The sequence below is a fragment of the Marmota monax genome, unplaced genomic scaffold (genome assembly GCF_021218885.2).
Source record: "Marmota monax isolate L192 unplaced genomic scaffold, Marmota_monax_Labrador192_F-V1.1 WCK01_AAM20220418_F8-fsc00016, whole genome shotgun sequence".
NCBI classification, from domain to species: Eukaryota; Metazoa; Chordata; class Mammalia; order Rodentia; family Sciuridae; genus Marmota; species Marmota monax.
In genome coordinates this window covers 540,904-563,478 of record NW_026695209.1, presented here as the reverse complement: position 1 = coordinate 563,478, position 22,575 = coordinate 540,904, and the positions used below count along the sequence as shown (strand labels likewise).

Below are 22,575 nucleotides of genomic sequence, written 5' to 3'. Positions count from 1 at the left end.
AAAACTTGCCTATTAAAAAATGGATGTTGTCAGGAGATTATTGCGTGCCCTACATTCTGCAATCTCTCAAACTTAAATTCCCCCAGTATATGAGTGCCTGCTCAGTAAAGGGTGTTTCCCTACAAATAATCATATATATATATATATATACTTTGTAATTTTTTTTTATTTAAAATTTTTAAATTATTTATATATGAGAGCAGAATGCATTACAATTCTTATTACACACACAGAGCACAATTTTTCATATCTCTGGTTGTATACACAGTATATTCACACCAATTCATATCTTCATACATGTACTTTGGATAATAATGATCATCACATTCCACCATCATTAATAACCCATGCCCCCTCCCTTCCCCTCAAACCCTCTGACCTATCTAGAGTTTGTCTATTCCTCCCATGCTCCCCCTCCCTCCCCCACTATGAATCAGCCTCTTTTTATCAAAGAAAACATTCGGCATTTGTTTTTATTTGGAGGGGGGATTACAATCTTACTTGATCCTTGCAATAATTGCATAAACTACTATGTGTCCACTTACAGATGAGAAACTTGAGGCCAAATTTTGGTCTAAAATAAATTTCCTAGTCCCCACTTTTCCTTAATACTTTTTGTGGAATGAATGGGCTGCTCGAATTACTTTGATAGGTGGAGGTTTTCTTGTATTTGGTTGCCATGGTAGTTCTGGAACAGTCTTGTAAAATTTGTTCTGACTTTCTGATATCCAGTGCACATTCCTTGGTGATTTATAAAGCGTAGCTATAAAATATCCATTTGGTAGATACTTTATCACTGATTTGACCCCCAAGATTTTTTTGTTGCTTTGCCAAGAATGTGGACATGTTTGAGCATGTAATTCATGGTACTTCTATTTTCACAAAGCCAAAAAAAGCCCTGTGCAAGAATAGCAGTGACAAACATTTCTCTTGATGTCTCTATTAATGCAAAATGTTGGGCAAGAGCTCTCAGGGTAAGGTAGGTGTTAAAGCGAGCATCTCTTTATAATATTCACTTGTGGGCCTTGGGCCTCTGCCCAAGGGCAGGTGGAAAGTTAATCTTACTTTGTGCAGATTCCTTTCTTGGGACTAGATTTCTAAATTTCCTATGCCTATGCAGGACAGTATTTTGGTAGAGCTTTAGATCATACAGTTAGTAGAAATAAGGCCCAATTCTATGTACCCTTTAGGGATAAATGAAAAATTCTTACTTTTCTTCAAATTTCAGTTTTCTTCTATTTGGAAAAGAAGTAATGACTGACCTCTCTCTGCACTGAAAGATGGTAGAATCCTTAAACAGTTCCAGGTTTTGGGTCAAAAGTAAGACTGTTTCACACCTTGGTAATATTATGATGTTTGGAAACTCTTGCTTAGATCAAAAGTATGCTATCATGACCCAAAGCTATGCTATAATGTAGTATTAATTATATTGAAATGAGGAATATAGTTTTATAATCAGGCAAAGGATATGACATCAAGTAAGTTACAATAAACATTCTAAAAAACATGGTTATTAGCATAGATTGATGTGGGTTTGATCTCAGCTCCACAGAAGATTTGTGATTTGGGGCATGCTATTTATTCTTGCCAACCCTTACTTTTCCTAACTGCAAAGTGGAGATAACAGTATCTTTCTTACATTGTTGTGGGAATTAAATATGGTAATGAGTAGATCTAGCACAGTCTGGCAAAATAAGTGCTCAATTTAGATGAATTTCCTTTCCTGGTGAAATTTTTGATTGAGTGGAATATTTAAAACAAGTAATTTATCTTTATCTGTGCAAAGTGAAATAAAACAAGCTTCCCTTTGGATTTTCAAGTCAGGCACAGAGTTTTCTGATGCTCTCTTCTTGTCACCAAGGAAAGGTACTTGGAAAACAATGTGATTTTTTTTTCCTGCTAAACTGAGCAATAGCTTCAAACGCTCTATAGTCCTCCCATCTGATCGGAGATGACAGTGACAGGTGTCTCTGTGGTACACACTGAACTTGCCTTTTCTCAGACAGAGTCTGATAAGTCCAGAAACTGATGTCACCTCCACAAATAAACAATTTCATAGCTTCAGTTGAGAACCATAATATCTTGTTATCCAAGCAGCCTCTCCAGAAACTTCTTTTAGGTCTTGCATCAACACATTGCTGAATATCGGGAAATGAAAACGGTAGACAATGAAGAATTCTCAACATGAAATGCAATTCTAAAAGGCTCATATAAGCACTGACAATAGCGAACATTTTCTCTCTCGTGCAGATGTTGAAAAGTATCTCATAATTAGGCTGCTATGACCACACAGAAAACACATATAGATACTTTGGAACATTACTGTAGTAACTTCAATTTATTTTTGGGAAGCCTAGTTAGTGGTTATTAGGATATTAGGATACAACTTATTGGAAAAATCATGAAGACATTCTTGAGTTATTGCCCTCTTTTACATTGCTTACATCAACCAAAAGGATTTAAATATACTTTATTCTAATGTAATATAATGCATAAGTTATAAGTGGTAGTGCTTACTTGGATTATAATGTAGATACTATGGAAATATCAGTTCTTAAAATACTTAAAATTCTAAGATAATAGAATTTTTATGATGGGAATTAGCCTGGACTGTTTTTCCTCTTAGTTTTAACAAACTATGCTTGTTAATTTTGAGACATTTAGATGCAACAAAATTTTTGAAATTTTTTTGTAATTGTAGATGGACAGAATGTCTTTATTTTATTTTATCTTACTCTGTGCTAAAGATCGACCCCAGTGCTGGGTAAGCACTCTGCCACTCAGCTACAGCCCCAGCCCAAAGATACAAAAAGTTTAAAACAGACACCCCCATTCACCCCAGAAATAGGTAACCCTGAGAATCAAGAAATAAACACAGAGTCTGCTCAGCCACTGTAGAATGCTTAGCTTCCTAAATATATCTTCTGTGTGGGAAGCTGGGATAGGAAAATTAAATTCTTGCATGTTTAAAGTGGACGGGCCAGTAGTATTTGCAGAGGCCAAGTAGAAAACGGAAACGCTTAAGCCGGCTTTGCCCCTTGCGGAGGGATGCTTGGCCCGGCCCTCTCCCATGGGGCCCTTTCCAAAGGCCGGAATCCACCCAGGAGGAGCTTGCTGTGAACTGATGGCCGAGATGCCTGGTGTGGCTCAAGGCGGCATTCTTGGAATAGGACCCTGCGGTTTCTCTCTTACTTCATCTTGTTAAATCGGTCCCGGTGATTGGGCTGGGTACCAGAGATAGTAGCAGTTCCCACAAACTGCCATGAAATTTAAACCCTTCTGGAGCTCCATCGTCCTCCCACGCTGCCATGGGGAGAGGCGGAGATGGGAGAAAGAGGGTGAAGAGGCAGTGCCACCCCCCGGGGCCTGGTCTCATCTAAGCCCCAATCAGTGTCTTGAATATGTATGTTTTGGATTCCTCTTGTTCGGTAGGCAGCATTTCATTTTTTAAACCAGAGTATGGAATAAATGTATCCAAAGTGTGGGAAATAATTTTTTTTTTAAAAAAGTAGCATAGTAATGGAGAATATTCATTCACAAGGCAAATTTCTCCTCCTGCTGTGAAAAGAAATGATCACATCAATAGTTTCTTTATTGCTTGTCCGTAGTCGGCATGGGATTTTAACTACGATAATATAAGAAATATAGTCCAAGTCAAGCAATGAGAATGGAAAAGGTGTTACTTTTATTAAAATTAAAGTTAATGAATGTTTGTCACCTGGTCACTGTGGGCATTCTTTTGTTATTCTTTTTTTTTTTTTTTTTGTACTGGGGATTGAACTCAGGCCCTTGTGCGTGCAAGGCAAGCACCCTACCAACTGAGCTATATCCCCAACCCCTATTCTTTAGTTTTTAACTTAACACAAACGTATGCACAGCTCATCAGCTCACAAATGCCAGTTGCTTTAGATGCCACGTTGCTTAAATCAACTGGTAGCTCCATTTTTAAACTGGAGACACAATTCTCATGCTTTTGGGCATCTATTTTCTCAGGCAGAAACTTTATTTCAATGAACACTGTTGGTCATACATTGTTGCTTAACCTGAGCCAATATAAGAAGGTAAGAGAGAATCACTGTGGTCTTGGACCTAACGAAACTACACACATGCACACCTTATGTCATAAGGCAATGAGAATATGCTGTTACACAGAATAACGCTTCCATTATTCTGTTTCTACTTTTTATATTATGTATAAAACCTAAATATCTCAGTATTTTTTTTTTCATCAGAATTCCTGTTGGGGTGAGAACATCATGTTTCTGTTTTGTTTATAATACTGGGATTGAATCCAGGGGCATTTTACCACTGAGCCCCTGGCATTTTGTCCAGCCCTTTTTATTTTTTATTTTGAGACAGGAGCTCACTCAATTGCCCAGGCTGGCCTTGAACTTGCACTCTTCCTGTCTCAGTGTCCCCCCTACCCTCAGTTGCTGGGATTACATGGGTGGGCCCTCTTGCCCAGCAGCATCCTATGTGTTGAAACATATTCTCTGTTGAGTTTTCTGGGCTAGGATGAATGTCTAACAATGTTACTCATCGTCTAAAACATTAGATTCTGCTGGTCAGAGGACATTTTGATTTGCCATCAACATTCCTGATTAGCAGTGAATGGATTGGGATTATAAATATAAAGGGGTGAGGAATTTGAAGTTTCCTGGAGAGAAATTTGGGAAAGAGAAAAAGTCTGGGTACAGATGCAGTGAATTTCAAATAGCAATGCTTCAAAGGTGAGTCAGGGGCAGCAGAAATATCTGATGAGAATTTTTTTTTTTTTGCATTTAAAAAAAAATTGTGGTACCCCCCCATTTACTAAAATTTATCATTTTAGTAACTTTTTTGGTGATTGTGATTATCATAATTTCTTTTTTTTATTTGTTCTTTTTAGATATACATGATACTAGAGTGTATTTTGACATATTATATATCCATGGAGTATAACTTATTCTAATTAGGATCCCATTCTTGTGGTTGGACAGTTCAGTAATGTTAAGTATATTTACACTGTTATATAACCAATCTCCAGAACTTTATCTTGTAAAATTGAAACTCTATACACAATAACTTTTCATTCCCCTCCCCTGCAGTCTCTGGAAACTAGTAAGATAATTTTACAATATTATGGTGGGTGTTGCAATATAATTTCTTTCCTTGCTCAAAAAAAAAAAAAAGGAAATCTACATTGCTCTTGAATGTTTTCTTGAAAATTAGGAAACCCTAAAGTGGTGGTGAGTTATAGTAGGGTCTGGAGGTCTGGGCGAAGACAGCTTGCAGGGGTTAGAGGCTGAAATGATAACTGCCGTCTTTTTGCTCTTGGAAATGCACATTAAATTATAGCTTGCTCTTTTTAATTGCCACTTTATTGTGGTAAATCTTGAAAATATTATTATGTATAGGTTGCATGCTTATTTCTGCTAAGAGTGCATGAGGATACTGAAAATATCCTGAAATACTTACTACTTATTTTCATGTACCCTTAGCGGCATGATTACACTACTTATATATAATAATATCTTCAGATTCCCTACAATAAAAGTGGCAATAAAAAAATGAACAAGCTAAACTTCCCACTTAAATAAAAGCATTGCAAAGTAGTAAGCAAAGGGTGAGGGGGCTAGTTTTCAATTTTCCTTTTTCATTTGTGCAGTGAAGGACATTTCTGCCTTTACATGTCTGCTCTCTTCTATATTTTCTTAAGCATGCAGATTCTTTACACAGAGTTCTCGAATCTTTTGGCTATTACATAGGTTCCTATGCTGCATTTGTGGATTGGATACTTGTGGGAGGCAATTATGTACTAAACTCATTTGAACTGAGTGTGGCCTATGTGATAGTCATCAGGACAGGATAGGATGTGTAGTTTTATGTCTGCCAGTAAGCAAATCCTTTAACAGGGCACAGATGATTTAACAGCTTGGCTAGTGAGCCCAGGGTACATTGCTTTCATTCCCCTGCCTGTTATACCTGGTAATTTGCCAGTGTAACAGGTGAAAATTGATGAGTGGGTAGCGATTTCTGGGACACAGACTGGAGGAGCCAGGAGTTCTAAATTCCTTTGGCAACAGCTTCATCTCATGGTGTGAATTATATTGTAGTACTACTATGCACTACTTTTCAATTTATTTCTATATAGAAAGGGAGAATGGTTCCAACAGGCTGAGTTTATGCTACCGGCATGCACATGGGGCAGCAGGGAAAGATGGTACACAGAAGATTGTTATTATAAACATATATATTTTAACATTTTTTTCAGTTGTACCTTTATTTTGTTTATTTGTTTTTATGTGATGCTGAAGATTGAACCCAGTGACACAAGTGCAAGGCAACCACTGAGCTACAACCCCAGCCCCGTGTTATTTTATGTGTGTGTGTGTGTGTGTGTGTGGGTGTGTGATTTTTGATGGTGGGGAGGTACTGGGAATTGAACTCAGGGGCATTCACTCACTGAGCCACATCCCCAGTCCTATTTTGTATTTTATTTAGAGACTGGGTCTCACTGAGTTGCTTAATACCTCAGCACTGCTGAGGCTGGCTTTGAACTTGAGATCCTCCTGTCTCAGCTTCCCAAGCCGCTGGGATTACAGGCATGTGCCACCATATATTTTTATGTCTCAGGCAAGACAGATTTCACATGAAAGTAAAATTGATCCAACTCTTTTTCTCTTTTTAAATTTAATTTGTGATTGACATGTGTTAATTTTTCCTATTAACGGGGGGTTCAGTATGATAATTCAACATGTGCATAGTTATTTAGAATCTTATTTCCTTTAGAACATTTTTACTCAGAGACCTCATGGTAAATAGGGAGGGTCATTTTTTTTAAATCAATCAGATGATAAATTTTATTGAATTTGTGTTTCATCCTTTGAAATATGTGTCCTTGAAGAATGTGAGAGAAGCAAACAGTAAGAAATTCGATAGTTCTCAATTTACTAATATAAAATCAGAACAGGACCTCATCAGGTACATGGCTTACACATATAGACTATTGTAAACAATTCATTAGACTGAAGAGCCTATTTAACAATGAACTCATATTTTTCAGATTGTATATACTTTTTTCTATAAATAATTGTAAAGGGTGATTTCAAAAAAACTCTTTAAAAGACAATTAACTAGTATTCTTAAAAGAGTGTTTTTTCCGTCACATGCAGATAACATAGACATTAGAATAATAAACTTAGGAAAGTTAGTTCTTTAAAAATAATTTCTAGAAGTAAGGGTTTTACCATGGTATGTTCAGAAAGGGTTGCCATGCTGGCCTCTCTGACATGAATGGGAAAAAAAAGGAGAAATGATATGTACGCTCTTGTGTTCATGTTATCAGCAGGGTTTTATTTGAGGTCTGGTCTTTCATGCGGAATTGTTAATGCTTGCAAGTGTTATTTCCAGCTCACCATCATTTCTTCAGGTTGGATGAGTTTCTCAGGGATGAGCCATTTTTGTAAGACTACTACATTTTGCAGGATGAAATTATGCCTGTGGGCTACCAGAACAGACAGTGAGGGGTAATTGAAACAGACAACTGAAGTATTCCCCCACACAACTGCCCTTTTCTAAAGCTGTTTAAGATTTCTGGAAGAGAGCTGCAAAATCATTAGGAGACATTTTTCCAACAACACATGGCAAGTGATTGAAACGTAATGGGTTTCAGGGCTCTAGTTCAGGCCCGAGATGCCCATGAATGTCATTGGAAGATGCACGTGGTGACTATCAGTCCACCTTTCTATTTTCAGTCAAATAGAACTCACCAGACTTTGTTTAATGTTGATTTACAATGCTGCTTCATGCAAAAAATCTCCCTCTAAAGAACAGGAGCAGAACTAATTGTTGGTAATGTATTCTGATGCAAAGAAATGGACTGATTGTCTCTTCTTGTTGTTTGCAAAGCCTCTGCCACCTTGTCATGACTCCGTGGAATCCATGCAGGTGTTCAAACAGCACTGCCAAATAGCAGAAGAATACCATGAGGTCAAAAAAGAAATTGCTCTGCTTGAGGAAAGAAAGTAAGTACTAACCACGCCCCACAAATACTCACTCTCCTCCAAGCACCTTCTATTTTGCAAAGGCTGGAGGTGGGTGAGAGGGGAGCAGGTTGTGGGAATAATCTAGATAAATGGTCCTGCTGTAGCTTGAGTGCTTTACTTCATGGGGTAGCAAAAAGAACAGAGGGGTGCTTTTACTCAAAACTTATTATACTTTTTTAATAAAAGATTTTGGTTCAGGAAATTAAATTGACAAATTACTACCTAGAGTCATACCCTGTAAATGTGCCTGAGGCCTTAGAGCGCTTTGGCTTGGAGTGGATTTTAATTAATTTTTAAATGGTAGAGTGTCTACATTAAATGGAGAAGCCACTGGGATAAGTTTTTGGAATAATGGAATAATGCAGATGTATTAGTTGTCCAGCTATTTTATAGTCTGAATAAATTTTTGTCTTGATGGCTCTTAATACAATTACAGTTCTGCTATAGGGGATTATTCAGTTCTATTAAATAGAGTATTCTAATTTTACTCACCCCTAACTTTTTGTTTCAGAATCCCCCTTTTTAACTGCACTCAATTCTGCTGACATCTACCCAAGTGACTCCTCATTTTCTTATTTCAAAGCAACAGCTTTAGACTCTTTGACTTTATACTATTGAACAGTTAGTACTTACACATTTATTAGGAATATTTTAGTCACTACTAAGTGGTGAGTGCCATAAAATCATGGAAAGTTAGATGTTGACCATCTTCAAATTCTGGAAGCCTGGGCAATTATGTGACACCCAATGGCTAAGAAAACCCTTGTCCAATGCATGAAACAGAATTCAAACATAGTGTAATTCTTAACTTTTATTTCTTCTTTTCCATCTTACTTACTGGAGTGACACATGATATATATTTATTACTACATTTTAAATGAGAGGAAGTGAAATGCATTTTGTTTATAGAAACTTAAATTCTTAGTACTCTTTTAAGAATCCCCAGAATAGTGGTTAGACAACATGACTTGGTGGTAAAGAATGGATTATGGATTTGGGGAGCAGATTTCTGTACTTACTCTAAGACCTCATTTAGCTCTTTCTTACTTCCTTGCTCTTCCATGCTTCAAATCTAATATTCTACCTGGACTTTGGTTATATGGGATAAAAAGATGTTATTAAGAAATCAGAACAGGGTACATGTCTGTAATTCCAGCTACTCAGGAACCTGGGCAATTTAGTAAGACCCTGCCTCAAAATAAAAATTTAAAAAGGAGTTAAGGTATAGATCAGTGGTAGAGCACTTGCTTATCATGGGTCCAATCCCCAATACTTACATAAATAAATTAATAAATAAAATCAGAAATACAACATTTTCTTCATAAATCTGAGGGTTCCTTTTGGTCTATGAGTTTTGATAAGTTGCCTGGAATACTCAGGTTGCACATTTATATAGTCTGCTTCTTAAAAACAATTTTATAAAAAAATTAAAGATTATTAGTCATGTAACAAATGTTGCATTCAAAGGAAGACTGCCATAATCAGTAGAATGTGTATGTGTGTGTGTGTGGGGGGGGAGTGTGTGGTGTTTGTGTATGTGAACTGTAGTGGTATGATAGAAAAAACCCCAGATAATTTTGTCTTTCTTTATAAATGCTTTAGTTCGAATTTATTGGAGTACTTTGTTACTTAAATTAAACCCATGTATGGCATTTTGGGAGCAACACAAGAATCATCCACTAAATTATATGTTCTGCAAGTTTATATTTTTATATATTTATATTTTAAAAAATGATAGAATAATGACATGAGAGTTAGTCATATATGGTCTTTGAAATATAGCCTTACTGCTTGTGTTGGGAAACAGGATAACTTGTGGGTACCACTGCAATATTAAAATAAGAAAAGGCATAGTCAACTTCTAGAAAGAAGATGGCTAGCAGACTAGCAGAAATACTTTATACAACCCTCCAGAAACATAAAGAAGTAGGGTAGCCCCTTATTTAGATAATCATATGCCCGTGTATGCTTCTGCAGAACTCATCTTAAATCCTCCCCAAACCTCTTATCTGAATGCTTTCCCTAAACAATGGATGTATCACTAGTTTTCTTCTTCCTCCTCTTCTTCCTTCTCCTCCTCCTTTCTCTTCTTAGTTTTCTTTCTTTGACATAAAGCTTCTCAAATTTCTTTTTCTGCATTCCCAATTCTACCATCTTGGTTGATGCAATAACTGGTGTTCCTGCCTATGGTTTCTTGTTGCTAGAAAGTGACAGCCAGTTTGGGGCCTGGATTTCAAGAGCCACCATAGTCTGCCTACATAGAATGTCTACATCCCTCGCTTCAGTGGCATTGGCCTATTCACTTTTCCCAGGTAGGAGGAGGATCCTCCTGCATGTGAGGCCTGTTCACACCATGTTCTTGGCCCCTTTCCTCCTCTGTGGCTGCCCAAATGCTGCCCAGCGTGGCTGAGAGTTCAGCCCATATCCCTGCCCAGCCAGCACAGAATGATCAGTACTTTTCTGGAGCAAAAGAAGAGTCACTAGAATGATTCTTTGGTACTTTTTATGAATCAGTATTATCCATGGCTGTCTGTTTATTTCCTATCTTTCTGACTGTGTATAATTCCTGCAGACATAGATACCCTTTAGCATCTCTTTGTATCCTGGTCATCTGTCATAGACCTGTGTGTGCCTAGGGTCAAATATGAGTAAGGTTGATTTGGAGTAGCCAATTATAGATTATAGTAAAATCCTTTGTGTGCACATACTTTATTTTTAGTTTGTGTAGTCTATATTTAAAATACAGTCAATATCAGCAATAAAGTGTTGCTAAGATAAATTGTTAAATAGGGAAGTCTGGTTATATTTATAAACAAATGAGCCTCATCCTCCAAGAATTATTAGCAGTTGTTGTTTTCAGTTAACACTGTACTGAAGCAGAAATTCATTTTACAGCAAATCTTATCCTCAAGTCTTTGTTTTCAAACAAAGTGAAATGGGCCAGATGGATTTGACCCAAGTAATTAGCTCTTCAGTTTTTTTTTTCTTTTTTGATGATTGATAAGAATTTCTTCCTCATCATTTCATAAAGTGTGGCTGATTATGTTGCCTCCGGTGGTTGGTTAGACCAAAGAAAGATGCTAACTAAAGTAGTTTAAAAGAGAGTTTTTCTTCGTTGGAGTTATTCATACACAGCTTGCAGTTTAAATTTCAGACTGAACTTCTCTCTCATCTCCAGAGGAGGTCTCCCTGGATCAAGTTTGGGATAATTTGCAGCAGTGGATAAGAAAAGTTGCTATAACTATTATTTTTAATCATGTTATTGCATGGATAAAGAAGTCAAACACTTTTAGTATCATACACTTACCCTAGATTAATCCAGTTTAAAGAATCATTCCTTATGAATAGTGAGGCAAGAGAAGCTCATTTCTACTTTTATCAAACTTTTTTTTCTTTTTACTATAAAAAAAACCCCCACAAAAATGAGAACTTTATTAAAATTAAAACATTACCAAGAATTCTGATGTCTTTAAAGAACTCCTGCTATCATTTTTAACCTACTTCTTTCTAGGCCTTTTTGCATGTGAATATATATCTCCACATAATCACACATAAAATAGTATGCTTTTTTAAGTACATACAATAAGCATTTTACACAACACATATAGCTTTTTGTGTATGTAATGGAAGCTAATTGAAGTGATATAAAATACTTGATGGCTTTTAGCTTGTCCAAAGGAGAAACCACCTGTCTGATCTATGTATTTGGTGTTTAGAAGATTGACTTAGAATAACAGATAAAGAGAGTGACTCTTAGAAAAGTGATTGGCTTCTTTCACTCGTACAGTGTTTTCCAGGTTCACCCATGTTGTGTCATGCATCAATACTTCATTCCATTTTACTGTCGAACAATATTTCATTGCATAGATGTACATTTTATTTATCCTTTCATCATTTTCTAGACATTTGGATCATTTGTATTTTTTGGCTATTATGAATCACGCTGTTATAAACATTCATATACAAGAGCATATGTTTTCAATTCCCTCCTGTGCTAGAAGTAGAAATGTTGGGCCATATGATAACTCCACATGTAACCCTTTTGAAAAACTGCCTTGCTGTTTCCAGGGGGTTGCTCCATCCTCTGTTCTCACCAGCAGGGTATAAGGGTTCCAATTTCACATCTTTTCCAGGACTCATTGGGCCTTTTTGACATAGCCATCTAGTGAGTGTGAAATGGTGTCCCATTGTGGTTTTGATTCACATTTTCCCGACGGCTCTTTGTGTGCTTGTTGGCCATTTCTATGCTTTCCTGGGGAAGTGTCTGCTCAGAGCCTTTGCCCCCTTTTAAGTGGTTAAGTGATCATTTCATTATTGAGCTTAAAGATGGTTATGTAATCTCAGTGAGTTCAGGCAAAACATTAGAAGGTGGTTTTATATGTGGTTCCCACAATCATTGAGAGATTTATATCCTCATGTCTTTAAAAAATATGTAACATAATAACTGAGGAAGCAAGGCCTCATCTAGGGGAACAATGTCCATATGTATTTCATAAGAGCATAGACTAAAATTAGCCCTAAAATTGTTTTTAGTTATGGTCTTTGATTTTTTTTCTGAAATTGTCAACAGGAGATTTTAATGTTCAAATAGAACCATTTTATTTCTTTAGGATGTTCCAGAGACAAGAGATTTTTAAGCTGTGTTCTGGGGAAGAGTGTCAGCTATTAGGAAGGGAGAGGGTGTCAGAAAGGGTATGATATTAGGGTCAACCAGAAGAGTTCCAGTTTTATCTGTTTTATTTTGGAAGATTATTTGTTTGGAAAAAAGACTGCACAGTCTGAAAACACTGAGAACCAAACTTTGCTTTTATAGTCCAAACATATTTCTCTTAGATATTTACTTGGCCTCCAGAAATTAGGTTTTCACTGTCGTAAAGAAAGAGTAAGTGGAGCTATTTCTCCACAGGCATTTGCAGGATATATAGAAATGTGGGGTCAAGTGTGTCCTCTCTTTCCTTTGCTGTCTGATGTGGGCATCTGCCTTCTGGGTAAGGTATGGGATGTGAGTTCCTTTCCTAGCAGCGCAGAGACGCTCCCAGGACTCACTTGGCTAGTCAGAGTAGAGACACGGCCTAGTTTGCAAAAGGATCTCCTTAAATACATGTTGGGTGAATGACTAGAACAACCAACTGTCTTGGTTCTTTGCTTTGCTTAAGGAGGCAGAGAATAGCCAAATGGATACTTTTATTTTCAGAATGAGACTTCATTATATATCCCAGACTTCATCAGGCTGTGAGATTATACTTTCTCTGAATGCCCCAGCCATGATGATTTGGGCCCTTCATGCCACCATATTCTCATGCTGTTCAGTCTTTTAACTGGAATCTTAATTCTAGTTTAAATTTCTCCACCTAATTGTATACCTGAAACCAACTAACAGGGACAGAATATTTACATCTCCCTAATGATAGTGCCTCCCTTCTCTTACTAAGGAAGGAGGCTCCTATCCACTTTCTGGGGAGCAGAGCAAGGAAACTGTTTGCCTTTCATTTCAGTGCTCTCCCAGGACTGACTCTTTTCAGGGTGATGAATGGCAAGCGATTCCATTTTCTTTAGAGTAGTGGTTCCTAACAGGGCAATTCTGCTCTCCTTCCCTGCCCCCATGACACCGGTAATATCTAGAGTCATTTTTGATTGTAATGAGTTAGAGGGGTATTTGCTATTGGCATCTCATGAGTAGGAGTCACAGATGCTGCTCAATGTCCAATAAAGCTGCTGCATAGCGCCACCCCTAAAACAAACAAGACCCATGATGTCAGTTGTGCCAACACGGACAAGTTCTGCTTTGGGGAGTCTCCCTTCCTCCTCCAAGAGTGGAAGGCTGTCCTTTGGCTCCCAAAAGATATTCGTGGATTTGGTCATGCATTATTCATATGCAGGGCTTCAACACTGGAGTCTACACTGAGCTTTAGGAACCTCAGCTTAACGCAATCTGCATACAATTAAGGTGGACTTTCGATCTTTTTTGTCATCTTGAGGCATCTACTCTTTCTCTTATTTATAAATATTTGTACTTGGACATACATCTCTCAAGAGCCACCATCAGTGCATGTAGTCTAAATCCACGTTTTAAGATAAAAATTGCCCTGTGAAGAAGGTATTATTTTATTATTACCCCACACTCTCCAGTTCATTGGGGTCAATTTGGGGTCAATTGGTCTAACATTTCACTTTTTCTAATGAAAGTCCATAGTTAACTTTGAAAGTGCCAATGCCAAGGAAGTGGTCCTTCCAGAATGCAGAAATATTTGTCCCAGTGATGAAATCATGCTTCACTCTCCTACAGCATAAAGAACTTCCTTAATTTTGAAATTCATTTCCATAAAGTTTTAAACTTTTCTTTGTTAACACACTTGGGCTTTCCCTTCCCCCATTTGTCTTGGCTACAAAAACCTTTTCCAGGCATGTGGCTGGCTTAGGATGGGGGTGGAAGATAATCTACGGTAGACCCCAAGGTTATGGATTTTATACCATTGAGCTACATCATTTGGAAAGCCAAATTACAGGTTCTTAGCTTCAGAAATAAGATTCCTGTAACTCTAACCAAGAACTCAGAGGCAGGACCATATTCTAGCCAATTTTATATATCGATTTGTTCTTCAGATTATCTATTTATAAGATAGTCTCCATAGCTTGATGTGCCAGGGTTTAATTATGAATCGCTAATGGATGAGCATAAATATGTCTATAGAAATAGCTCCTGGACAGGAGACAAGAGATATTTTGACAGTTTTCATTGGATATCTATATAATTGCTTATCAAGTACATGAAACTAATTTAGAAACCTATGAATTGACTCTTTTTGATTCTAGTGAAGTAGAAATTATTATTGACTTTCTTCAATGCAGGAAGATAGAATGAGACAATCTTGATAATTCTTTGTAGTTATAAAATTGGTGATTTTGTGATTTATTGTATCCACTAGTCAAAACTTTTAACAGATGACTTCAGGAGTTATAAATGAAGTCAGATAAAGACTCAGGAAAATAGTCATGGTTAGACCCAGGATTACCAACTGCCAGACCAGGATTTGAAAGCAAAACTCTATTTCTACCTAAATTATTTGTATGCAATGGTAATTTGAAAGGGGGGAAATAGAACAAAAATAGATTATCTGATTGGCAGAGGATTTATAGCATGTGTCTCTCTCTACTTATATAGGTTTTTACTCATTAATTTATTTAAGATAGTTAAAGACCTTTTCTAATCAATAATTATTGATATTGACTGCTTTAAACCCTGCTCAGAGGTACAGAGCTCTAACCATTTAATCAGAAAGATAGGCTTGATTTCTCCCTTTTTCTTATTAGCTCTGTGGCTTTTTAAGTTAATGGAGCATTTTGGGTTTTGTTTCCTGCCCTTTAAAATATAAATTAATCTTCCTATGAGCTACATTTTTCTTAAACTATTTATTCAACAATTGTTTATTGGAAGGCTGTTCTATTCCAAACATCATGAAGGTCAAAGGTCAAAGGTCAAAAGTCAGCAAGAGCCAAGCAAGTTTGTGTATATATACATAGATGCCCCAGGGTGTCTTCCACTGGCCCTTGACTGGGTGCTTTTTTTTTCCCAAAGCCTGGTTTTGTTCAGTGGGCACTAGATTTGATGCACAAGGCAGTCTACTGGTATAGAAAGAAAATGCTAAAACTTCTATTCCAATTTACTCTTTGCACTTTTTCTGAGATAACTTTATTTTAATGATTTCAAACTTAGAAAAAAGTTTCAGGGACTGAGGAGTGGCAGAATGCCTGCCTGCCACGTGTGAGGCCGTGGGTTTGGTCCTCAGCCTTGAAAAAAAAATAAAGGAAAAAACCAAACCAAAACAAAAAAAGGTAACAAAAATATATCCTTTATTAGATTTACCAATTATTAAAAATTTCTGAATTTCCCTAGCTCAACATTATTTTCCTCCCTCAACATGACAGAGATTTTCTTTCTCATTCATTAATATCTAATACTATATTTATATTTGTATATACACACATGCATCTAAATATGTGTATATATATGTTTTATGTATATGTATACATATACATACATGCACACATCATCATGCTCCATTTCCCTAAATACATTAGTATTTTATAATAAGAAGGCCGTCCTAATTTAACCATTGTATAATTATTAAAATCAAGAAAGCTAGCATTTATACAGAGCTATTATATAATTCATGGTCCATATTCAAACTGCAACAATTTTCCATTAACATCCTGCAGAGATATTTTTTTCCAGAATAGCACATTGAATTTAGTTGTCAGTTCTCTTTGGTTTCTTTAAAATATGGGGCAGCTCACAGCATTTTTCAGGATACAGGCTGGCAATTTTGTAGAATTTCCTTCACTTTGATGTTGTCTGGTGTTCCTCATGACTAGACATAGGTGAATCATTTGTGACAAAAATGCTGTAGAATGGATGCTGTGTCCTTCACGTGAAAATGGCATCTATTTTTTTTTTCATGATATCTATTTATCTCCTCAGTGGGGATGTGAACTTTGGTCACTTGGTTAAAGTGGTCTTCTAGGTGCCTCCTCCTTTTTATTTTCTTTTGCAATTAAAAAGTGATTTGTGGGGAAACATTTTGAGAATATGTTAATGTCTTGTTCCTTGTCAGACTTTTACCCACTAGTTTTAGCACTCAATCTTATTCTGTTACATATCTATATTTGGTTATGCTTTATAATATATTATCACACATATTATTTATGAATGAATGTACACACATTGAAATAGTCAGGTGTACAGTTTTTCTCTTTTTTGACTAACAGTCTTACATAATAAATGTTTGGAGACCTGAATAAATAAGATAGTCAGATTATTTTCTAGCTATGGATTATTGGAACATTTCCGGTTGAATTTTTGATCAGGAAATCTCCCTATCTCCCAGTGGCCCTGGGCTTATTTTCCATATAAATTTGAATATTATTGTTTGTCAGTAATATATCAGTTCCTTTATTCTTCCCTTAGACGATGTAGTATCAGATCAGTGTCTGACAATGCAAGAAGAAGGAAGAGAAGCTTTTAGAAATGTGGTCAACAGTGGTGATGACAATACAAATTTGCACACTTACACAAGGAGGAAGAAATGTGAGGCAAAGAATTCAGTTAGATTCAGTCTAGGTTAAGAGCTAGTCTAGGATAGGATTACCTGACTCCATATGGGGAGTGGAGCTAGTATCCTTTAGGGTTCTCATGATCATTAAATCTAGACATAGACTGTGTTAGCATCTCATTAGGTGTGTTTACATCAATGAATTATTTATAGATATTTACTGAGAATAGAATTTGAACTACTAAGTTCCCTCCAGTACTCTTGCCTGCTTCCTCAATTCTTAAGTCAGGCCAGCATTAGAACTGTAGAAAATGCTCTTTGGTTAATTTGGTACAGTGACCCTTCCTATCCATGGTTCCATATTAATGGATTCAACTGTGGAACTATGCTATGTAGTTATGGTGTGTGTTTTTCTTGCTATTATTCTGTTTCTCTCTCTCTATTTTTCCCTCCCCCCTCCCCTGCCCCTTGTATTGGGGATTGAACCCAAGGGCACTATACTATTGAACTACATTAATTTTTTTTTTTTAAATTTTGTGAGCTGGGGCTATAGTTCAGAGTGCTTGCCATTGCATGCACAAGGCCCTGGATTCAACCCCCAGTACCACCAAAATAAATAAATAAAATAAAAATAAATAAATAAATTTGTAGATAGAGTCACATTAAGTTGTTGAGGCTGACCTTTAACTTGGAATCCTACTGTCTCAACCTCCAGAGTAGCTGAGATTTCAGGCATGCATCACCATTGTCATTATTATTCTGTTATGCTATATTATAAGTACAATACAACAATATTTATATAGCATATTTTTGTATTATCGTGAGTAATCTAAGGATTATTTAATGTATACAGGAGGATGTGTGTGTAGATTATATGCAAATAGGACACCATTTTATGTAAGGCACTTGAGAATCAGCAGATTTTGGTGTCCCTGGGTGTTCTGGAACCAGTCCCCCAAAGATACTGATGGATAACTGTATATTTTAAGGACCAGCAAAAGGCATGAAAGTAATATCTGCAAGAAAGGAATTGGGATTTTTTTTAGTTCAAAGAAGGCCAGGGAAATAAAGGAAGATAATGAATGAATTTGGAGGACAAAGACTCAGTAAGAGGCAAACTAGTTCTTCTCCCTACAAGACAACAGACAGAAACTTAATTTATAAAAATTATAAACTGATTTTTTTCTAAGTTACTTATAATTTTGACAATTTGTTATACTCTTGAGAAGATGAGTGCTTTGGGCCATTGAAGGACCTGTGGGGCCTTTTGTATATGTTTAATATATAGGATAGGTCCAGTAGAGTTGAAAAAAATAGGAAATGAAATTTTGAAGCTAGAAAAATAAGTCATTGGAGGCAGATGGGTAAAAATTTAGAAGAGCAGAGTGGAACATGCCAACTTCCATTGGACTATTATGGGATAATTTGATTTCTTTGCATTGAATTCCATGCTTCTCATGGTCTTGTACCCTGAATCTTCAGAAAGGAGCTCATTGCCAAGCTGGACCAGGCAGAAAAGGAGAAGGTGGATGCTGCTCAGCTGGTTCGGGAATTTGAAGCTTTGACGGAGGAGAATCGGACACTGAAGTTGGCCCAGTCGCAGTGTGTGGAACAACTGGAAAAACTTAGAATACAGTATCAGAAGAGGCAGGGGTCATCCTAACCTAAAGTTATTAAATGTGAGCATCAGTGGTTACTGATCGCTATGTACCCGCCGAAAGATTTTTATTTTAAAGAGGTTGGGAGTAAAATCTATTGCTTCTCTATTATCAACATGGAGAATATCCAGAATGTGTTTCATGCTTGCCAGCTTCTAGCTTGAAAGAAGGGATATTTTAAGTGAGATCATTAATGCAAAGCTATTACCAGTATATATTTTCAGAGATCAGAATTCTTTCCCAAAGATATATAAATACATATATATATATATATACAAATATATATTTTTTTCTTATTTAGGAAGATAAGATACTACTGTACACCAGGATAGAAAGTGATAAAACTAGAATATTGACTGACCCTACTCAGAATCATGAGCCATGAAACAAATCAGTAAAATACTCACTGTAGTTCCACATCTGTGCATTTTTAAATTTCATGCTTTTACTGGTTCAAGTCTGCTCACATTTAAACCGACAGACACTTCTCTGCATATATTTATGTTCAACAGAGTCAGATGTAATCCTTCAGTGATTAATTGTCCTAAGAATAAATGGTTACATATCCTAAAAGCTTTCTCATGAAAATATTAGCAGAAATCAGGTCTGGGCCAGGTGCTCATTTGCCAGTGCTGACTTGCTGTTGTAGTAAAGAAACAGAAAAGGCTGTATTTTCTTTACTCTGCATTAACACCTGGTAAACAGCTCAGCCTCTGCTTGTGTGTGTGTTGGTGGGGGGGCTTGAGGGAGGGAATTGGGGAGTGAAAAGATATGCTTCAGACTTTGCTTTGGTGAGTTTCCATGAAAACATCAGTGAAATTATGACTATTACTTTGGATTTAAGGATATGTTTTAGACCAGTAAAAACTAATAGGAATATGTGAGTAAATTCAGAATAAAAATGATTTTCCCCTTGTTCTAGCTATCACCATGTTTTCCCAAATTGATATCTTTGTTATATGTCCATTTCTATTCATGTAACTTCTTTTTAATTAAACATGGAACAAAACTGTCACATTGTCTTTTGCTCATTTCTTAATCCCCTTTATGCTGAAAATTAGGATTGCCTAACGCTGGTTAGAATTTATTTTTGGCTGTATATGCTAAAAAAAAAGATGTAAAGTACCCTTTCTTGGAAAACCTGTGGTTTTTCATGCAAATAACTCAGCTCCAAAACTGATTATGATGTACTTGTGTCTTGAGGTATTTGCCCACAAAACATAAAGAATAGTTTATTTAAATAATAAAATGACCTTGGATAGATCAGTGGTTCTCACCTGGGAATGCCCCCAAGGGACATTTGGAATGTCTGGAGACATTTTCTTTTGTTGTTGCCACAGATGAGAGGGAGCCCTGGAAGCTAGAGATCAAGAGTGCAGCTAAACACCCTAACAAGGTACAAAGAATAGTGTGGCCCAACATGTCAATAGCACCAAGATTGATGCACCCAGGGGCAGACTAATCACTGGGAATTTTGGGTAATGCTAAGGGGGAAGCATATTGCAAGGTTTCTTCCCTTGGTATGCGGAGTCTCTGTTATGGTTTGTGAAAGGAAAGTGACCACAACACTCAGAGCAACCAAAAGATCTTTATTGCAGCAGTGCAACAAAAAGAAAGGAAAGAAGGAAAGAGAGAGAGAGAAAAGAGAAGAGATGAACAGGGAGAGAGCAAGACAAGAGAGAGACAGAAAGATAAAGAGCAAGAGAGAGAGAGCAAGAGAGAGGGGGGCCTGGCAGGAGGGAGTTTTTATAGCCCAAATCTAATGGGGCCTCTGGGTCTGCAAGCTGCCTTGTTGGCCCAAGGGGGGGTTAAGTGTTCAGTCTTAAGCAGGGTTGAATATTCAGACTTGAGGCAAACAGGTGATAAAGGACCAGATAGAGGGGGGTTTGAGTGCATGGGCTATCTTGCAGCCAACATCTGTTCAGCCTGCCCTGGAGACAACACAGTTCAGCCTGCTCTGCACCCAACAGTTTGGATATGAAGTGTCTCCCCACAATTCCTGTGTTCATGCAAAAATGTTCCGAGATGAAATGATTGGATTGTGAAGCTGTAACCCAATCAGTCCTTCCTAGTTTGCATGGACTGATTGGGAGGTAACTGTAGGCAGGTGGGGTGTGGCTGGAGGAGGTAAGTCACTGGGGGTGTGCCCTGGAAGGGTGCCTCTTCCCTGTGGTCCCTCCCCGTTTCTCATTCTTTCTGCTTCCTGTTGCCATGAGGGAAACAGTGTCCCTCCACTATGATGTGCTGCTTCATCTTGAGCTCAGAGCAATAGCTCAGTCGTCTATGGACTAAGACCTCTGAAACCATGAACCCCAAATAAACTTTCTCTTCTTTAATTTGTTCTTGTTAGGTCTTTTGGTCAATGTGATGCAAAACTGACTGAAATAGTCTCTGAAGACTTTAAGCTTCTTTATCCTAATTTTCCTTATTTGTAAAATGAAACTTTTCGGCAGATCTCAAAGTTTTAATGCCATGTGAATCTATTTACCTTTATGACGCTTTAACGTTTGACCACAGGTGAGAATCCCTGTGATCCTAGCAGAACCTTCTCTTCTTTGAGTGACTCTGTGGCTTTATATATAACATAAAGAAGATGTTGTTCACTAAGTTTATAAAAATCCTGGGTTAATGAAATGACACGAAGTAGAGTAACTTATATTTTCAAATATAGGGATTCGTTTTTGGTCACTGCTCATCCAAAGAGCATTGCATATATTTGTAGAATGCACACAGCTACAGTACAGCCTTCTGTAGAATTAGGGGGTAGAGAAATGTAGTTCCAAAATCTCTTTCGTCTTCCACAATGAAAATAATTTAATAGGGTGGAAGTATTGGAATTCCACTGATATTATACTGAGGAATCATCAAGTAAATAGTTTTTATATCTTTGCCTGTCCCCCGCCTGAGGTTTTACATGTTTCCAAAAGACATTTGTCACTCAAAAGCAAGCATTCCCCTGAGTGCATGTGTTTCCAGCAGGTTTTTATCCACTAAAACCCTGAACATCATGCATTTTATGGCAAGTCAGAGAAATCCAAAGGCAGAATTTCTTATATTATCAGTCTCATCATTTCATTGATTTGATGAGTTTCCAGCAATTTTATTTACCACTGCACATTATCTATATAACACAGATCATTTAAGCTTTTTCCATCTTTAGGGATGGGGCTGTAGCTCAGTAGAGCTACTTGCCTAGCATCACAAGACCCTGGGTCTGATCCCCAGCACTGCCAAAAAATAAAAATAAAAAAAATTATTGGCAAACATATTTACAATATTTTTTGGTATGAACAGTAATGATAATGTATATAGAGCGTTAAAAATCAACACACATAAATATCCAAAGTACATGTATGAAGACACGAATTGGGTGTCAACATACTTTATATACACACAGAGATATGAAAAATTGTGGTACATATGTGTAATAAGAATTGCAATGCAAAAAAAAAAAAAAAATCAGCACAGAGTTCCTAGCAGTATTAAGTGAAGGCACTTGCTTTAGTGCTAGAATTATAGGCAAACACTTAACTTGTATTCTGCAATTGATTTACTAAAGAATCTGCTATTTGTGAGGACCTGAAAAGAATGTCATTATGTGAGGCAAAGAGTCAAACTGTAAGCATTGGCATTGGCAGAGCATGTTTCTTTATGTCACTCCTTTAGCAGGACTTGGATGTATTAGTAATTCAGTACAAATAAGCAACTGAAAGGGACCTGGAATTCAAATTCAATTCACACACAAAAAAATATTATATACTTATCAAGGACAGGGCAGAGCAATAGCAATAGAGGTTGCAAAAATGAATGACATAAAGACTTGAAGATAACCAGTCTAGC

General features: G+C 36.9%; 1 protein-coding gene across 2 annotated transcripts in view; it reads left to right on the top strand.

The window, feature by feature from the left end:
• Positions 1 to 19,750, top strand: part of Map3k7cl (MAP3K7 C-terminal like) — a 57,587-nt gene extending 37,837 nt beyond the window's left edge. For both annotated transcript variants that reach the window (XM_046430524.2, XM_046430525.1), the window contains exons 4-5: positions 7,891 to 8,006; positions 18,560 to 19,750. In XM_046430524.2, coding sequence (XP_046286480.1) covers positions 7,891 to 8,006; positions 18,560 to 18,740 — 297 coding nt within the window. In that variant the 3' untranslated portion in view covers positions 18,741 to 19,750. The remainder of the gene's footprint in view (positions 1 to 7,890; positions 8,007 to 18,559) is intronic.
• Positions 19,751 to 22,575: the final 2,825 nt, after the last annotated feature.